Source organism: Lottia gigantea (genome assembly GCF_000327385.1).
Source record: "Lottia gigantea unplaced genomic scaffold LOTGIsca_40, whole genome shotgun sequence".
NCBI lineage: Eukaryota > Metazoa > Mollusca > Gastropoda > Lottiidae > Lottia > Lottia gigantea.
In genome coordinates, this window is record NW_008709380.1 from 2,225,136 (window position 1) to 2,242,490 (window position 17,355).

General features: G+C 31.0%; 1 protein-coding gene across 1 annotated transcript; it reads left to right on the forward strand.

Moving 5' to 3' along the window:
- Positions 1–15,579: 15,579 nt before the first annotated feature.
- On the forward strand, positions 15,580–15,957 carry LOTGIDRAFT_122359 (hypothetical protein; the record flags this gene model as incomplete). Its single annotated transcript, XM_009060100.1, has 1 exon — positions 15,580–15,957. A coding segment is annotated over one exon (378 nt), but the record flags the coding sequence as incomplete, so codon positions are not given.
- Between the last annotated feature and the right edge of the window lie 1,398 nt (positions 15,958–17,355).

Consider the following 17,355-nt stretch of genomic DNA (forward strand, 5'->3'; position numbering starts at 1 on the left):
CACATATAGTTAGTTATAGGTATTGGTAACTTATATACTAGTTAATAATTAATCAGGTACAATATTTGAATTTTTGGTTTATAGGAAGTCATTTTGTGGATTTCTTAGAGAGTTAATGGTCATTGTTTATTGTTCTGTTATGGCTCGTTTTGTACATATAGTAAAGTCATTACAAGTTGGAAAAAAAGGTATATGTCATATTTTCGTTATTTCACAATTTGAGTTTATCTGTTTTTGCACAAAATTCAAATTTTGAAGTCTGCGTTAGATTTAGTTCATGGATATCTCATTGGCTGCGATGTTCCTTTGGTGCACTTTCATGCTTACTAGGTGCTTGATTCATTGAATGATTCACTACACAACCGTGTAAACGCTTTGCTGTAATAGGATCTTCCAGATCATATTATGATTGTGACACCTGCAATTTCTGTTCAAAAGACATTCAGAAAAAGATTTTTGTAGGTTTTTTTTTCTTATTATTTTTCATAAAGAGCTACAGGGAATGGTAATCATAAGTTTTAAACAAATGTTGAACACATGACAAGGAAATTTTCAGGTCTAGTGACTTTGATTAAGAATTTCATTTTTTAAGTGATCATTGATTTCGATGATAAGAAAGTTGTTAAAATTGTCAGACATAATTAAAACATAGTTGTCTGATTATTTTTTCTTTTGGGTACATCCAGACTTTCTTGTTGATATGAAATTTCAGACATTCATGCTACATTTTGTTGCTTTCATTGGATAATCTTTGATAAAGTAACAAATTTCGTTTTGGATCTGTAACTGTAGTTTAGTTTGAATTCGACTTTGATGTTTCTGCTTTTGTCATGTTAATATGTTACATGGAAATTAGAGATAGAGTACTATGTTGCTCTGATTTGGTAATTTATCATAACTTTATATGAGCTTTTGTATCTGTGGATGTTATGTATGGGGAAGATAGCTTTAATCATTACATACTGTCTGAATGATTAGCAGACGTCAAACAACCTAGGTGATGTCATGAGTCCATTTAATGGAGAAGGATTAAGTTGTTTTGGAATGTGTGCCATATCAGATGTAAATGTTGGTTTTGGTATTATGGTGGTTAGGAGAATGGTAAACATGGTCAGCAAGCCAGTTTGTGATTTATAGTTTTGTTCAGATGATTGTTAGAATACAGACAAAGAAAATTATACGTTGACAGTGATTTTTTATGATCCCATGAAATTTAGTGTCAATGTTGTCAACCATTTTGTGAAGAGATTAATCATTTAAAATTGTTACAAAAATCCTGAAGTATGGCTTACTAGTTATTTAACTGATAATAATGTAATATTATCATACATGTAATTTTGTTGTGTTGTTGCCAGGTTTTAGTTTTGATAAAAGTTTAAGAACTGAAGTGCTAATCATTTCTATTTCTGAAATTCAGATATGGACAATCTTTCATTGAAGATTTAGGTATATTAGTAATCTCTGAAGTTTTGTAATCCAGAACATTAACAACATGTGATTAATGGATTGTAAATTGTGCTTCCACAAGACTGAATTGGAATACAGCTTGATATATCCCAGGAATTGAGAACCTTGGTCAATAATTATAAAGTCACATGATCATGAAATTTTATTGTGTCCAGCAGTTTAGAAATGGATTATTTGAACATTTGACTTGTTATTCCTGTATGTTGAATTCAGTCCCTATTTAGTTAACTATTGTGTAAATGTAGGTCTCCAAGACAAAGGAGATCTAGAGATAAAGTGTGATTTTCAAACGAATTCCATTTCTGATTAAAAAAAGAACATTGAATTTGCAGGTTAAGAAAATCTACTACCAAGAATTTTCTATAAAGCCAATGATTAAGTAGAAATATTTTTTATTCAGTTGATCGTGAATGCAGCTTAACACGAATTGTTTCAATCAAATCAGTGATTACGTTTTCAATCTGCTGATATAAGGAGTTAAATTCCAGCGTTGTTTTCCTGTGATGGAATATAAATAACATTATATTGTGTTCATGATTTGAATTCTAAATTGTGATCAAGTGTCATTTTTACTCTGATAAAAATCTTACAGTTTGAACGGTGATAAAATCTACCATACTCTCTATAAGCTAATCTCAAACTGACATTGTCATGTGACCAAGTGCGTTTTTTCTCAATTTGCGCAAATTTCTAGTGCATCTATTGATCAATTGAATTTGTTTGTGATGTGACTTCTGATTTGCTTAGTTATTTGTTTTCTGGAGAGTTTATTTAACATTGCTCTATAATTTGATGTGACAATTCGATTAGAAAAAACTACAAAGATGTGAAACTGATTATCTGGAGAGTTCAAAAAAATTCTCTATGAGTTTTATTATGAACTAGTGTTTATGATATACCATGCTCAAACTTATGCTTGCTTAAATTCAGCTTTGCAAGTGATTGAGATATGACTTAAAAGACATTTTTTCTGGTGCTGAAGTAACATTGGAGTAAAACTATTTGAATGTTTGTGTATCCTATCCTAGGAATATATATATGAATGTTACGAAAAGTTTATTAAACAAAGGACGAATGTTTCGTATGATTATTTACCAGTTGTTCCCTCCACTGAGGAAGCATCTGTTATTCTCTAAAGAAAAAAGTAAGTATATATTTTATTTTCATCCAGTCCAGGAGAACTTTTTTATTATCCAAAAATCAGCAGTTGTCTCTTTTGATGTTCTGGGTGATATCTCTGTGTGTTTGTGTGTGTATTAAATTAATTACAAAGTACAGATTTTCTGAATGATATTTGTTATCTCTGAATAAATTGATACAATACATATCTCAACTCCACAATAGAGAATGTGCTAGTCTCATTTCACTGAAGTTTCTCATGACATTTTGATAAAACAACATGGACAATTTCAGTTTGGTTGGGTTAAAAGTAATTCAACACATAAGAAAAAATTATTTGGAATAGTTTTTTGGAGATTATTTTGGAACATGATACACCTATATGCCAATGGTATATTTAACATTGATTAAAAGTACTCTGTGATTTGACTTTAATAGTAAATTTTTGTTACTAGTACAAAGTATTATTTATAATGAAATCTAGAACTAAATTGATTTTTTTATCCCTTACTATTTTTACAGTACTAATAACAGCTATTGTTGCAGATTTGTTAGCTTTTACTATTACATTTTATATAATCATTCCACCAAGGGATATCTTTTCATTGTACCAGGCATTTTCCAATATAATTCAATAATACCATCATTATTAACTATAGGATTTCTTCTATACATATATCCGTATTGTAATGTTACAGTGATTTCATTAGCAGTTATTACTTTAGTGGTAATGTAAGTAATGTGCATCTAACTTTCAAATATATTTCAGGCAATTTTTAAGAGCATATAAGATAACATTACATTATTGCTATTTAATCCTAGAGTTAATGACTCAATGAATAAAACTTATCGAAGGATGACAACTTAACAAATTCCAAATGTGAAAAATATTACAACCCAATTATTGTTCTTTGCAGTTTCACACTGAAAAAAGAGGAAAATTAGTGTTGAGGTGTCAATGGCGTCATTATCATGTTAATGATGTAATAATTGACCGCTTGGTTGGTTGACCTAGTGAGGGCAACACAAATAGGTTCAGATTTCTTGACGTCAAATATTTTGTTGACGTCAGTTGTGACTTGACAGTTGACATACTTTTCAGGTTGTTGAAAGGAGTGGACAGCTGACTATTAAGGTGCTAATATCTTCTGCTGTAATTGGTTGTACTACTATATACAGATAACAATATTACTGGTACAAATCAGTCATATATCAATGTAATATTTAAAGGGATTGTAAAAGGGTTTTCTAATTTCAGTCAGACCTCTGCGGTTCTTGCACTTTCACTAAAGCTAAGAGCTATATTAGCAATTCAGGATAGAATAGAGGTGTCATGTACTGTTAAGGATTTCTATAACTACAGGAACCAGACATTTGACGGGAAGAAACTGTCCATCGTTGATGTTATTTATGTACTTGTTTTAGGGTAGTGAATAATGTGAAAACATACTTAACAGACTGTCTGGTTAAATCAGTATAAATATATCTAAATATGGCGAGAATAAACATAGAGTTTCGATAAGTTAGGATTGTAAAAAATAAATAAATGATGTCTACAGTTGATTCCCTTACTGTTTATTTAACCATTATTGTAATGTAGTAGAACTATTAAATATTCAGTCATTGTAAGCCTGACTTAATCAAAGTTTACTTTCTATTCATGAAATGCATGATTCTTTTTTAGACCAGGGGATTTTCTAGTTTCACTACATGGCTATTTCTAGAGAAAAATAAACGTTTAACTATAGAATGAAATGACTGGCAAGAAGATAAATTTATTTGATGAGTGTATTATTATAGATAGAAATCCCTACCCCCGAGGTTAATTGAGTAGTAATATTGATGTTTTTAGAATGATATTAGTTTTCCAATTTTGACAAGACTGGAAGGTGTTACTATAATCTAGATTCACTGGAAATATTGACACAGTTTTCTGATAGCCTTCTAAATGTTCTTAGATGATACCATAATAAAGATTTTCAACGATATATATATCCAAATCTTTGGCCACTATTAGAAGTTTTTCTACAAGGGGAAGACTGACAATGTAAAGATTGAATGATCTAAGAACTTAATGCAATGATTTTTTTTTATTAAGGTGCAGGATTAAAATAGGAAACATTTCAAATGCTTATGAAATATGAATGTCAAGCCAAAAGAATTTAATTAATGTTAGCCTATTATTGTTTCTTTTGACTATTTTTAGGAATTGTCCAGTTTTGTAACTTCATCTAGCGTTTGTTCTGATAAATCTCTTAATGATCAATGATGACTGGAATCTATGTAATGTCACGATGACATTAATTATATATCAGTAGAAAAACTACACGATAAAATCATGAAAATAACATCATTAAAACTAAAACTCTACATCATTATTCCTGATAATATAACTTTTCTCATTGTTATAATTTATAAAAAAAACTGTGATAGCACATTTCTAGGAAAGTACAAATTAATACTTGACAACATAGATGGACTGTGTTATTTTAGCAATAATATGGTATGAAATGTCTTTTCATATAAAATTTGTACAGGCTTCAAATTAAGGACATTGACAAGCGAGTCACCAGTTCATTTTTGTATTTTGGATATCTGGGAAATATTAGGAAACCTAATTAAACTTGGTTGACAAATATGGTGTGTTGACTTCTTGAACGTCTCTGTAACCTGTTGCTATGTAAGAAAGCAAATCTATGTGGACCCCCTAAAATACATAATAATAAACTGAAAGTTGTAAATCCTCAATCACAATCTTCAATCAGTTACTGATTATATCCAGTCATTCTGCTGTTTTATTTCAATAGAAATCTTTAAAGACTATAAATTTGAGCTGATTAAAACGGTAAAGAGATTCTCGGTAGTATTCCATTGATTTTCACTCAAGACTAATGTTCTTAATTTTAATTTATTAGGAAAAGATTTATAACTAAGTAATGTTAATGAATCAGAATAAAATTTATGGCCTGAACTGTCTGATATTTCTCTGCTTTTTTCTCACATTCTCCTTGTTTGCCATTTTTTTTATTCATTCGCTTCTTTTAATACTTCAGGATCACGTTGACCAATCTTATAATATATGGGATCTTGCAAAATATGCTTTCTTGATTCTTTGAAAGCATTTCACATATATTCTGTCTTAGGACTTTTTCCTGTCAATCTTTTTGAAATTTGAGTTGGCAAAAAATTGATATCTGGCACCTGAAAGTAGTCTTCAGAAGTACTTGAAATGTACGAAAATATCATAATTCCTTTATTATACTTCAAACTAGGAATTTTACTCACTATTTCTATATATGTCTGTATATCACAGAGTATCTTAAATTGACGAGTTGTTATTTTAACATTCAATTGGGGATTATTTCTGTACACACTTGGATTTGAAGGTTCAAATTTCGATAGTGAGCTGTGAACACTCTTCCCAATTTGCTTAGCTTAAAAAAGACTTCAAGACGAATATGTATCGTATGGGATTTTTTGCTCTTTAGAAGGCTGCTTGTGAAGTTTATTTTATTTTTGTCTCATGGGAGAAAGAATATGTTGTATGGTGATGACCTTTTTCTTGCATTTCATATGTCATTTCAAATGCTATTTCCCATTTTCATTATACCAGTTTGATGCTAAATGAAAGCGACAAGATTGCATCTTTCTTCAGTAATATTTCAATCATTGAGATGATTAAATCCTTATGACCTAATGTATGAAATATTAGAGATGATTAGAAGCGATTATAAATATGATGTAGGAGACATGGCCTCCAGTTATTCTACTCCACTGTATCATTATCAATAATTTACAGGCTGATATTCCATCAAGTCTTAGACAGTCAGCACTGATTGGAATTCAAAATTAATAATTAAGACGTAGGTGTGAATTATGAATATAAAAATAACATCTGCGTCCAATGCATCACTAATGGATATGTAATGAGGGGACATTGGTACTGTTGCATTGGGCATCCACACTTTGGGTAAATCTTGGAAAAACGGTTCAAAATATTAAGGCAAAACTAAGCAGTTTTCTGAATGCTTAGATTTATTACCAAAATAACAGTTACATATTTATTCAGATATACTACAAAATGCCTCATTTCAAGGTCAAATTTTCAAAATTAGTTTTGTTTAAAACCCTCTAACAAATATTCTTTGGACTTTCTTGGTGATCAATTATATTTACAATAAGGGCATTGTCTCTGTATATTGTTGATCCTAGCATAGCTAAACAAACACTATTTCAAACTGTTGACTGTTTCAGTCTAGTGCTGGTTTTAACTTGTTCTTGGATCTTTGAAAATGTTCTACAACTGGCCCAAAGAAATATTGCTGCATTTCTCCTTTGGGCCACCATTGAATTATTAACACCACTTTTTGCTAATCTGATGTTTCTGATCTTGCTCATACATGGTTCTCTTCAAATGTTTTTTTTTTCGTAGTTCAACTTTTTTTTTACAAGATATGCTGGAACTGAGATAGAGATAGAGGGACCTTTTCCAAAGCATGAACTGTAATATTACTGCTTCAATGTTACTATTTTAGACTGTTTTATTTATTGGGCCATATTCTGTACATTTTGTTTCTTTGAAAGTTCTTTAATTAATTAGAGCTTATTGAATTGGTTGGAATTTTGAAATTTACAAAAGTATTTATAAGTTTCAAACACGTGAAGTTGATTGGAAATAAACAATGCACATGTAAGCACATTTTGATTTTTCATTACAAATTTGGAATATTACCATTGACGTTCTGTGTTACACAGCTCGTGAGAGATTTAACACTTGATTGTGCAATGTTGTATAATAAACCACAGTTTTGAAATATTACGTAAGATTGCTCCAGTGCTTCCACAATGTATGGACTTCAGAATATTTACTTGCGGAAGGTCTCTGTCTAGATCAATTATATTGTATGGATATCCCTGACTGGTTTTTTATAACCAACTTAGTTAATAATTGACACATTTGTTATGGTAGGAAGTAAAAGACAAACAATAGAGATATACACAATGGTTCTAACTGAAAGATACTTTATTTTAAGCACAGGCAGATATGAGCTGAAAAATAGCTGCAAAACGAATGAATTGCATTTCATTAGACAACTCTACAGCAATTACTGTTTTCTATTTCAAGTTTTTGTTAAGCCAGGAAGCACCGGAGTATCTTTTGACAATTTTTTGTGAAACAGTTCGCTGATCAGAGTTTCACTAATTTGTTTTGGAATTTAAAGATTTAAAAAATAACATCGACCAACTTGAACTTATGGCTGGTATTCACTAAATTCATTAATTAATAATATGATTAGAAGGGGGGGAAACCCCAAGGTAGTGTACCAAACTTTACCTATGAGAATATCGCATGCCATTTAATTCCTTAGAGACTGGCACATCAATTCAGTTATTATACTTTGTTACAGCTTCAAAAGCACTTCAGGTAGAATTAGTCCCAGAAGAATGGCAAATTTGAAGGAATAATTCAATTAATGATATGAATTGATCCCAATGCCTATTGGTTATATGTTGTGAACAAGTTTCAAGGGACACGTTGACTATCAAGCATACAATATTTCTCCGTCTTGTTTATTTCATTGTTTATGTTTGGTGTTGGAACTTCACATATCTCTCATCATGTTAGCTGCAGCCATTAACAGAAAAATTCAATTTTTCAAAGGTAAAATTAACTTTAATTTCATTACAAATTTGAATTTTGCATTAATAGACTGTATACTTTATCAGATTTTGCATAGCATATATATAGCTTATTCAAGGCAGGAGTTTTGACTTTACCAGGCAATGTTTGATCATTAAGATTTCTTTTCACGATAATTTTGAATAAACTTAGTTATTTGACTCAGTAGCCATATTAATAAGGTTATATAAAACACCTATAAGTGCATCAGAACTGGTGGCACTAACTTTTAAGTCATCTTAACCTTATATTGGCTATTCCTGAAACCTGAATTTGAAATGTTTCTTTTTTTGCAACATATTAAACCAAAAACAATCAGAGTGTATTATTTACTGAATATAAAAAGTTGACTTATGCGGTAATATTAAAATTTTAAAAAATGAAATATTTTTACTGTAAAAATAGTGCTCAATATATCAAGTAGAGTGATAATCTATTTCTAAAACTTAATGAAGTATTATTATAAATTGAATAATATGCATGTAGTACAAATGTAGTAATTTAGAAAAATAAACTCATTTGTTTTATGTATACATTTACTCAAAAGCATCCATTAATGTATCTATTCCCTTTTTCATGAAGCTTAAAATATTTATTTGATCTACTTATTACATGTTATAGTCAGCTATGTTTCACTCATTAAAAACATTGTCAGATTAATGTACCAGTATTTAAACAGGTATCAGAGGCTTTTAAAAACAATGTTTTGATTGATTCATTGATTTACTAGATCATATTGACATTGTAATCATAGATGTTACATAATAGACAGTTTAATTCAGTTCTGAATATGTTCGTTATTTTATTCATATTATCAATTTATTCTTTTGTCCTTTGTCACAAGTTTGATTGATTTCGTTAGTAATATTTCCTTACGTAAATGATGAATACTTTCTCAAATGTGAAAATAAATTGAATTATTGACAACTTGATTACTAAATGTTACAGGGTTTTGTACAATTATTTCCAATGTATTTGGTACACTTAAACTGGCAAACTTCCCTTCCTCTGAAATATTTTAAACTGTGTTATTCATTGAAAAAATGGGAAAAGTTGTTCTGGTATGTTAAGAGCATCTTTGTCATGTATGAAGCTGTTTAACTTTTTGGACACTTTATCAAAAAATATATGAATGTGAAATCTCAATATAAAAAAATCTTCACTTTTTATGACTCAGACATAGACCAACATCCGTCAAAAAATAAGATACAAGAATATATATCATGTACATTACATGTAATTTCCACTTTTGGGAGCACCATTATCAAGTGAAAAGAAAATTTGAGGAGGATGATTGAAGTAGATGGTGATCTTTCCATTTAAGTTCTGTATGGAAATACATTTCCGTGCTCAATTCATACATTGTTGACTATTTGTAAATGGTACAAATTATTTCTAATTGGACGTAGAGTTATTATAGAACTACAGGAGAGTTGGTTGAAAGATCTAAATGGCCATTATTGACACAGTAATATGATTGGAATGGCACCAACTAGAAGCTGAATACATACTGAGTTTAGTCGTCTTTTGTTTGGTCCAAGGTTATTTCCTAAATGTTGCCTTGAGAAATTGCTATTGATATCAACCAATGATTTTATTTTGGTTATCAGACAGTTTATGGCATGTCCAAAATTAATTCCGTTTGTAAATATAAAATTAGTTAATTTAATAAGCTGACATTAACCACTTTAACCTCATTATCACAGAGGATGAATTTCATTGGAATACATTTACTGCCAGCTTTAAAGAAACTCAAAAGTCACTCTTTTTCAATCACTGTGACTTAGAAAAAAGACACAATTTTTCTGGAAACAGATCATTGACTACCATATTTAACTTAAAAAATATTCCATATTGTCAAAGTTAATTAAAAGCTACGGATACCAATATTGTACAAGGAAATAAGCTGACCGCTACATGTATATTGACTGTTTTGGTCTTAATCAAACTTGTAATCAAATCATTGACTTTGAAATTTTTTGTTGAGTGAGAGAACTTTGTGAATCTTATAGATGGTATATTGTGCTGACTAACGCAGTCATGGAAAAGGATTAGGTATCATACTTAAGACTATGATACAAGAAGGGAAATGAAGACTAGATGGTGTCAGACTGTAGTTTGGACATCATTGAAATAACGTCAACAGTGAGTGTTCTTTGGTTTCAGTGTTGCTATTTTCTCTGGATCTATAGTAATTCCTCAGGTCGTTGAATAGTTATATACTAACTTTGACAGATAATGTACTAAAATCTAGTTTCACTGCTGACAGCATACTCTGTCAATAACTGTCAGCACCTCAGGACTGATCTAATAAAATACTACTAACTATATTTAATCTAATCAAACTTGGTTATGATGGATGAGTCTAAGTACAATAGTAACTATTTTTATCTAGAAATAGTTCTTCATAGTCAGAAATTAAATCTTATGGTGCTTAGGGTGAAGATTTCTTACTGCTCTGGAACAATTGCCTGAGGCTTGCTACACATTCCTAGACATCTTAGATAAAGAAAATAGTAAAGCCTTATAGATCAACTATTATCAAGCTATGTGAAAAAGCCACAGTGGCTAAGCAACTTAGACGCTTAAATTGTGCTGAAAGCTGTGCACATTCAAGGTCCCTTACATTTGCCCAATCCCATTGGACACTGCATGACACCTTGGTGATTTCATCACAAGACTTTATACACTAGACAATAATACACTGCATCATCACCCTTGTTCATCATCATCATTTATTTTAATCACAAGCTTCTTTGCCCTGATCCCAGCAGAATTTTCTTAATTGTAGGCCTTCACCACACCTCATGGTGTTACCACACTGTTATCTACTCTTTTAAAAAGAAACAACTATATTTTACTTAGGGTAACAACTTAGGTTCACAGTTAAGGATCCTTTCTACCAGCTGGTCCTTGGCCAAACCTCTTGGCATTGATCTTTCCCGGATTACCCGTACTTATTTACAGCTGGGTCAACTGGATTTATGAGTGATGATGACTTATGCAAGGTAATCAGACTTTCACATTCTGATCAAGATCGGAACCCACGTCTACCATACACTTGACATAACCAAGCAAAAGATGTCATGTAAAGAACCAATGCTCTAACCAAATGTGCTATAGAAACCTCACAATAAATTTTCTACTTATACACTACATGGTGTTGCCATACGGTTATATATTGTGTTGGAAACGTTCCTCAACACCCTTGTTCATCAACATCATTTATTTTAATCACAAGAATCATGGCTTGGTACAGAACCAGACTAGTCTGTTGTTTTCAAATTAATATACCCAGGAGTGGATCTTTTCAAGTCTCAAAACATTGATGTTTATCTGGTTACTCAATTTTGAAACCCACAAAGAATTTTGTTGTGGAAAGCTAGACAAATATATTATAGTTGATGCTGCGTTAATTAAAATTGTTATGACAGATGCTATAATATTTAGGAAATTATTGTTTTGTAGGGGCATTGTTTTGGAAACAGTATGTCCTTAAGAGTGTCTGTTCAGGGGAGTTATCTGTTATGGGAATTATTTGTGTTGATCTGGTATTTTGTTTCTGAAATTGTTGGCTGCAACTACAAACCTGAAGTTGATAGCAGTTGTTTTGAATGCTAAAGTTAATGTATTTGAATGAAAGCTCATCATTGTTGAACGGAACGCAGATGAGCACAGTGAAATCAAAACATTTTTATTGATAATGTACTTGTTTCTGAGAATAATATTTGTAATTAGTTCAGCTTTCATGAAAGTTTTTGTTATATAATGAACACGTATGAGGTGTTTTGTATTCAGCGAAGATATCTAGTTATTGATGTCATACATTAATATTCATTGTTTTGTCTGTGTCAAATAGTAACAGTATGACCAGATAGATGTATATCTTTCTCTCAGGGAAATAATGGACGACAATTCTCAACCTGATCTCCATTTGATTCTGTGTATAGACACAAGATTTATTTGAAAATGTCTTTTAGATTTCACTGTGATAAAATCACCTTTTGATGCTTCATAACAAAAATTATAAAAAACAACTTAGGGATCACTGTTTTGATCCGAAGTCTCTTGCGATTAAACCTTCAAAACCTACTAATACTCTAGTGATACGCTAGTGATCAAACCTTCAACTCCCCAAAATACTCCAGCTGAGCAATTAAACCTACATATCCTACAAATAAATATCCTTCAATGCCAAAACCTTCAAAACTTGATTATTTCTAGTTACCCAAACCTAAAAAAGAATCTAGTATTAGGTGTTAAAGATGATTGTCTAGTATTCTAGTGATAAATTTGTGTGGCAGCTATTTCTTCTTTAAACAATGTTATACCGTAGTGTAATAAATAATGTAAAGGATTAATTCAGTTAAGTCAGGATATGATTTATTTATTGGTTTTCAGGCTGGCAAGATTGAGGTTATCTGATAAAAATCATGAATTGATTGACCTAGCTAACAATCTGACTGTTACTCTGACTACCAATAAACTGATTGAGATCAGACCTTTGGTTCAGTTGTAGGGTCTCTGTAATCTTCAAAGGTTAAAACATCCTGACAAAATACTGTAAGCTATTCTGGTCTTTATGGTGTTATGTTCAGGGAGATTATTGCTCTTCATTTGGTACATATATAATATTAATGATACTTGGCGATTTCAAACTGGTCAATCAGCATATTGCATGTTCTGTAAAAAACATGTTCTGTTTTTATTGATAAGGAATGGTGTTTAAAAGACAATGCAGGGAGACCATTGTAAGATGGATAGCAACAGTGGTTCATGATTTTCCTTTCTTCCATCTTGTCTTTCGCCAAACCTCTTGGCATTGATCTTTACAGGATTATCCGTACCCATTTACAGCGACTGGAATTTCAGAGTCATGATACCATAACATAATATATGTAGACTGCTATATATGTAGACTGCTCATCAGCATTATTAGAACGTTAACTATTTGTTCTCAAGGTCATACTTGATCATTTAGGATAAGACATTTATTTGGTATGTGTTAAAGCAAATTTCATATGATGAAATTAATAAATCTGTAGCTATTCTACTACAAGATCCAATATATCACTTGCAATCTAACTGATACCTTCGTTTCTGTCAGGAAACATGTCAATGTTGATAGTAATTGATACAACCAGTTCTTCCTAGTTACTAAATAACTATCTCACTATCATTTCTTATCAAGACTATACAATAGTTCTTCTACTTCACTGATACAATTCTACCATCATTTTATTACTTCTCAAGTCTTTGAAACCCTTCAGTTCCCGCCTTTATTACAGTTCTTGAGAATCAGGATTGATTAATCCAAGTTTTTCCCATTATTTTACATTTACGTCTATCACTCTCGTTAAGTTTGATGTCTTGTGAATTACGTCAAGAACGTAGTCACTCGAAATAATTCCTGGACTATTAATATCTCGATGTACTGAAGCAGTACGATTTCGCGGATTCATTTGACTACATAACAGTTCTCGAAGATCTATTCAGATTACAAGACAGAATCAATCTTTGGTTTCTGAATGATAGACATGGCGCGCTGCCAAAAATTTATTCTTATTCAGAGAGTAGCATGTTCCTGGCGTATCATGGAATCTTTGATTTTAACGTTCTATTATAAAGTCATATTCTTGAATTTCTAAATACAGGTATTGAAGATCAGATTGCTGATAGATATGAGTTGATTTTGTTTAGATTAGTGTTAAGATGGGAAATCATCCAGAAAAACCCATTTTGACTCAATTTCATATATTCTTTACAAGTCTTATTCATACTTAGAGATTTTCAAATTAAAAATCAGAAAGGTTTTGAAAGAGTTCAAGTCAATGGTTCGCTGGTGTGTTTAATGATTTGATCTGAAAGTTGTATTATAAATTTCCAGTTAAAAGTTATAAGAATTGAAAATTATGCAGAAGTGAACCCTCATCAAAATATCTGAAGTGGTAATATTTTTCTGTGATATTTTAGAAATGCATCCTATGGTTCTCTGGCACTATGACTTTCTTAAAACTGATAAAATAATTTTAACACTATTTAATTTGAGCATGTCTGTGTTTTGTGTAGATTTTATTATTTTAATGAAATAAAATAAAACAAAATTAGTCATATTGATACAAGAAAACATTCTTAGGGGAGAAACAAATTAAATTTAATATTCAAAGACAAAATATAAAACAAAAATGTTATCTTAACCAATCTCCCAATTGAATATATTCATTTGAATAATAAGACTTGAATTCTAAATATACATATTATGTTTATATTGATCTGTGTTTTACACATAGATAAGGTTGTGTATCACTCCATCTGTCAAAATAACTTACAATATGTCTGGTCCTGGTTCTAATCATGTTTCATTTCCAATATCAAACATTTTCATATTTCATTATTTAATGTGTTTTTATGTGTTTTGTCTTTATTGTGTAGCTGTATTGCGCTATAAATAATATCAATTTCATGATCTGGTTTTTGTCATTTTTACAACTGACTTGTTTGTGTACTTAGTGATAAGTTTCTGCTCTTGGTATTAATTTACTGAACTTAGCATTAACAGAATTCTGCAAAGTATGATAAGCCTGCTGGTTAGTTTGATAAATTAAATAACATTGTAAACTATGTAGACTCTCTGAAAAGAAAGAAGAATTGACAAAACTATGAATGATGAGGAAAGTTGACTTATTTGTGGTCACAACATGATTTCCAAGACTGTAAACAATCTGTATTTTACTGATATTGAAAAGAAACACCTTCTGAGAGTAGGAAGTGTTAAGGCATGACACAACCTATCTGATATTCAATTGATGCTTTGACAATTTGAAAGATTGTATGTTATATTTAAGAGAGTTGAGGTGCTAGCAACATTACCATGGGATAAATAAATAATGCTTCTTCACATAGTAAAAACCCCTCAATTCCACATTAATGCTGTAATTTATAGACACAAATATCCAGCATTGTTAGAGAGGTGAGAGAAATCCATTAAGTTGCCAGTTGGTTTTAAGAAAAAAAAATCAGAGGGTTCATGGTATTGATTAAAGATAATTTCTAACATTATCACTCTTTCCTGCAATATGACATTATAGAATTTCACCTTTTCAAGCCAAATTTATCAGTTCCTTGACATCAAAAGAATTTTTCTTTTTACACCCACTATAAACTAGAATTCTCTTCAATCAATAAGAACTTTTCACAACTCATTAAGGGCCTTGATTCAACCTATAAAGTCAGTGTTTTAACCTCTCAAACCATTAGATATTGTTACAACTTCTCAGGCTATTGTTGGAACTCCTCAGACTATTGTTGCAACTCATCTAGCCATTGTTGCAACTCATCTAGCCATTGTTGCAACTCCTCAGACTATTGTTGCAACTCGTCTAGCCATTGTTACAACTCATCTAGCCATTGTTACAACTCATCTAGCCATTGTTACAACTCATCTAGCCATTGTTACAACTCATCTAGCCATTGTTGCAACTCATCTAGCCATTGTTACAACTCATCTAGCTATTGTTACAACTCATCTAGCCATTGTTACAACTCATCTAGCCATTGTTGCAACTCATCTAGCCATTGTTGCAACTCATCTAGCTATTGTTACAACTCATCTAGCCATTATTGCAACTCATCTAGCCATTGTTGCAACTCATCTAGCCATTGTTACAACTCATCTAGCTATTGTTAAATAAGACAATTTTTTGGATAGATACTTCTAGAATATTTATTACTTCAACTTTTCAATGTGGTTCTCACACCATCATCAGAAATATAACAATTATTATATTCCTGCTGATGGTGTGAGAAAAATTGCCTTATTTATCTATAACCTGTGCTTCTAATATGCCTTTGAAAGATGATCTAGCTATTGTTGTATCTTCTCAGGCCATTGTGTAACACATCAGATCACTGTTACAATTTCTCAGCTCTGCAACCCTACATGTTGTGCACATGACAACCAAAGGTTAAAAGCTTCATATGTCATATTGGAATTATTAAGTGATAAGTTAAAATGGTTCCATAGAGGAGTATAGAAATAGTTGAGTTTACTCAATGAATTATTTATAAAGGAAAGTAATACAGACATACTTGTGAATATTTCATATTGTCATCAGTGTGGCGCCATAAAATGATTTCATCTGACATGGTCTCTAAATGTCAAAACAATTTCCATGCAATACCATGAAGATCATTTCAGTTTATCTGAATTCTATCCCAATGTTATTTTGTTACAATCTATAGTTTAGCATAATTTGGTGATTGCTTTAATGCCCCATTGGCAATGTGAATACATATTGTTATTGATGTGTTCATCAACATTTCGTCTTCGGCATTGGAAACAATTTTTAACCAATGTTAATGAAACTTGAAATGGACTTAGGATTCTAATTACTATGAAGTTGAGGATATTGGGCTTAGAGATAGCTTTTAATAATTGCACTAATAATTAGCCTAATAATGAACACAATTGTTTGAAGTTAAAACATTGATAATCTGGCAAAGATGTACACATCTGATCCAAATCAAAACACAATCAGTCCACTGTTTTTCAGGTATTATAAGTTGTAACGGACAATTGTTTTTTATTTCTTCTACCCAACAATGAAGTCGACTGCTCATGTTTCTGTTTTGAATTTGACCTGATATACAGATATATTGTTGCTGGACTATATGCTTGTAACTAATGTCAATGGTCACAATGATATGGTAGTCTTCTGACCAATTTAATGAACAATAATAAAAATTGAAACCATAACATAAGTAAAAATATATGTTCTGGGAATAAAAAGGCACTGTGACCTCATTATTGAATGATATCTTGTCTGAAACAAGTCTCTTGTGGCGTTTGTTCATGATGGTACATCTCATATAACTTCTTAAATCAATGACCGAAAAACACAATTTACTCTTCAATAGGGTATTAGACTGGAATTAATTGACTAGGTTGAAGCACGAATTAATTTCTTAATATAAATATAGATAGGGATATCATCATGGCATCATATAGGTTCTTCATCTTATCTCTTGATTAAATTGGTAAATTGCTGTTATTATGCCTTGAGGATAATAAATACACTGACGATAGGAGG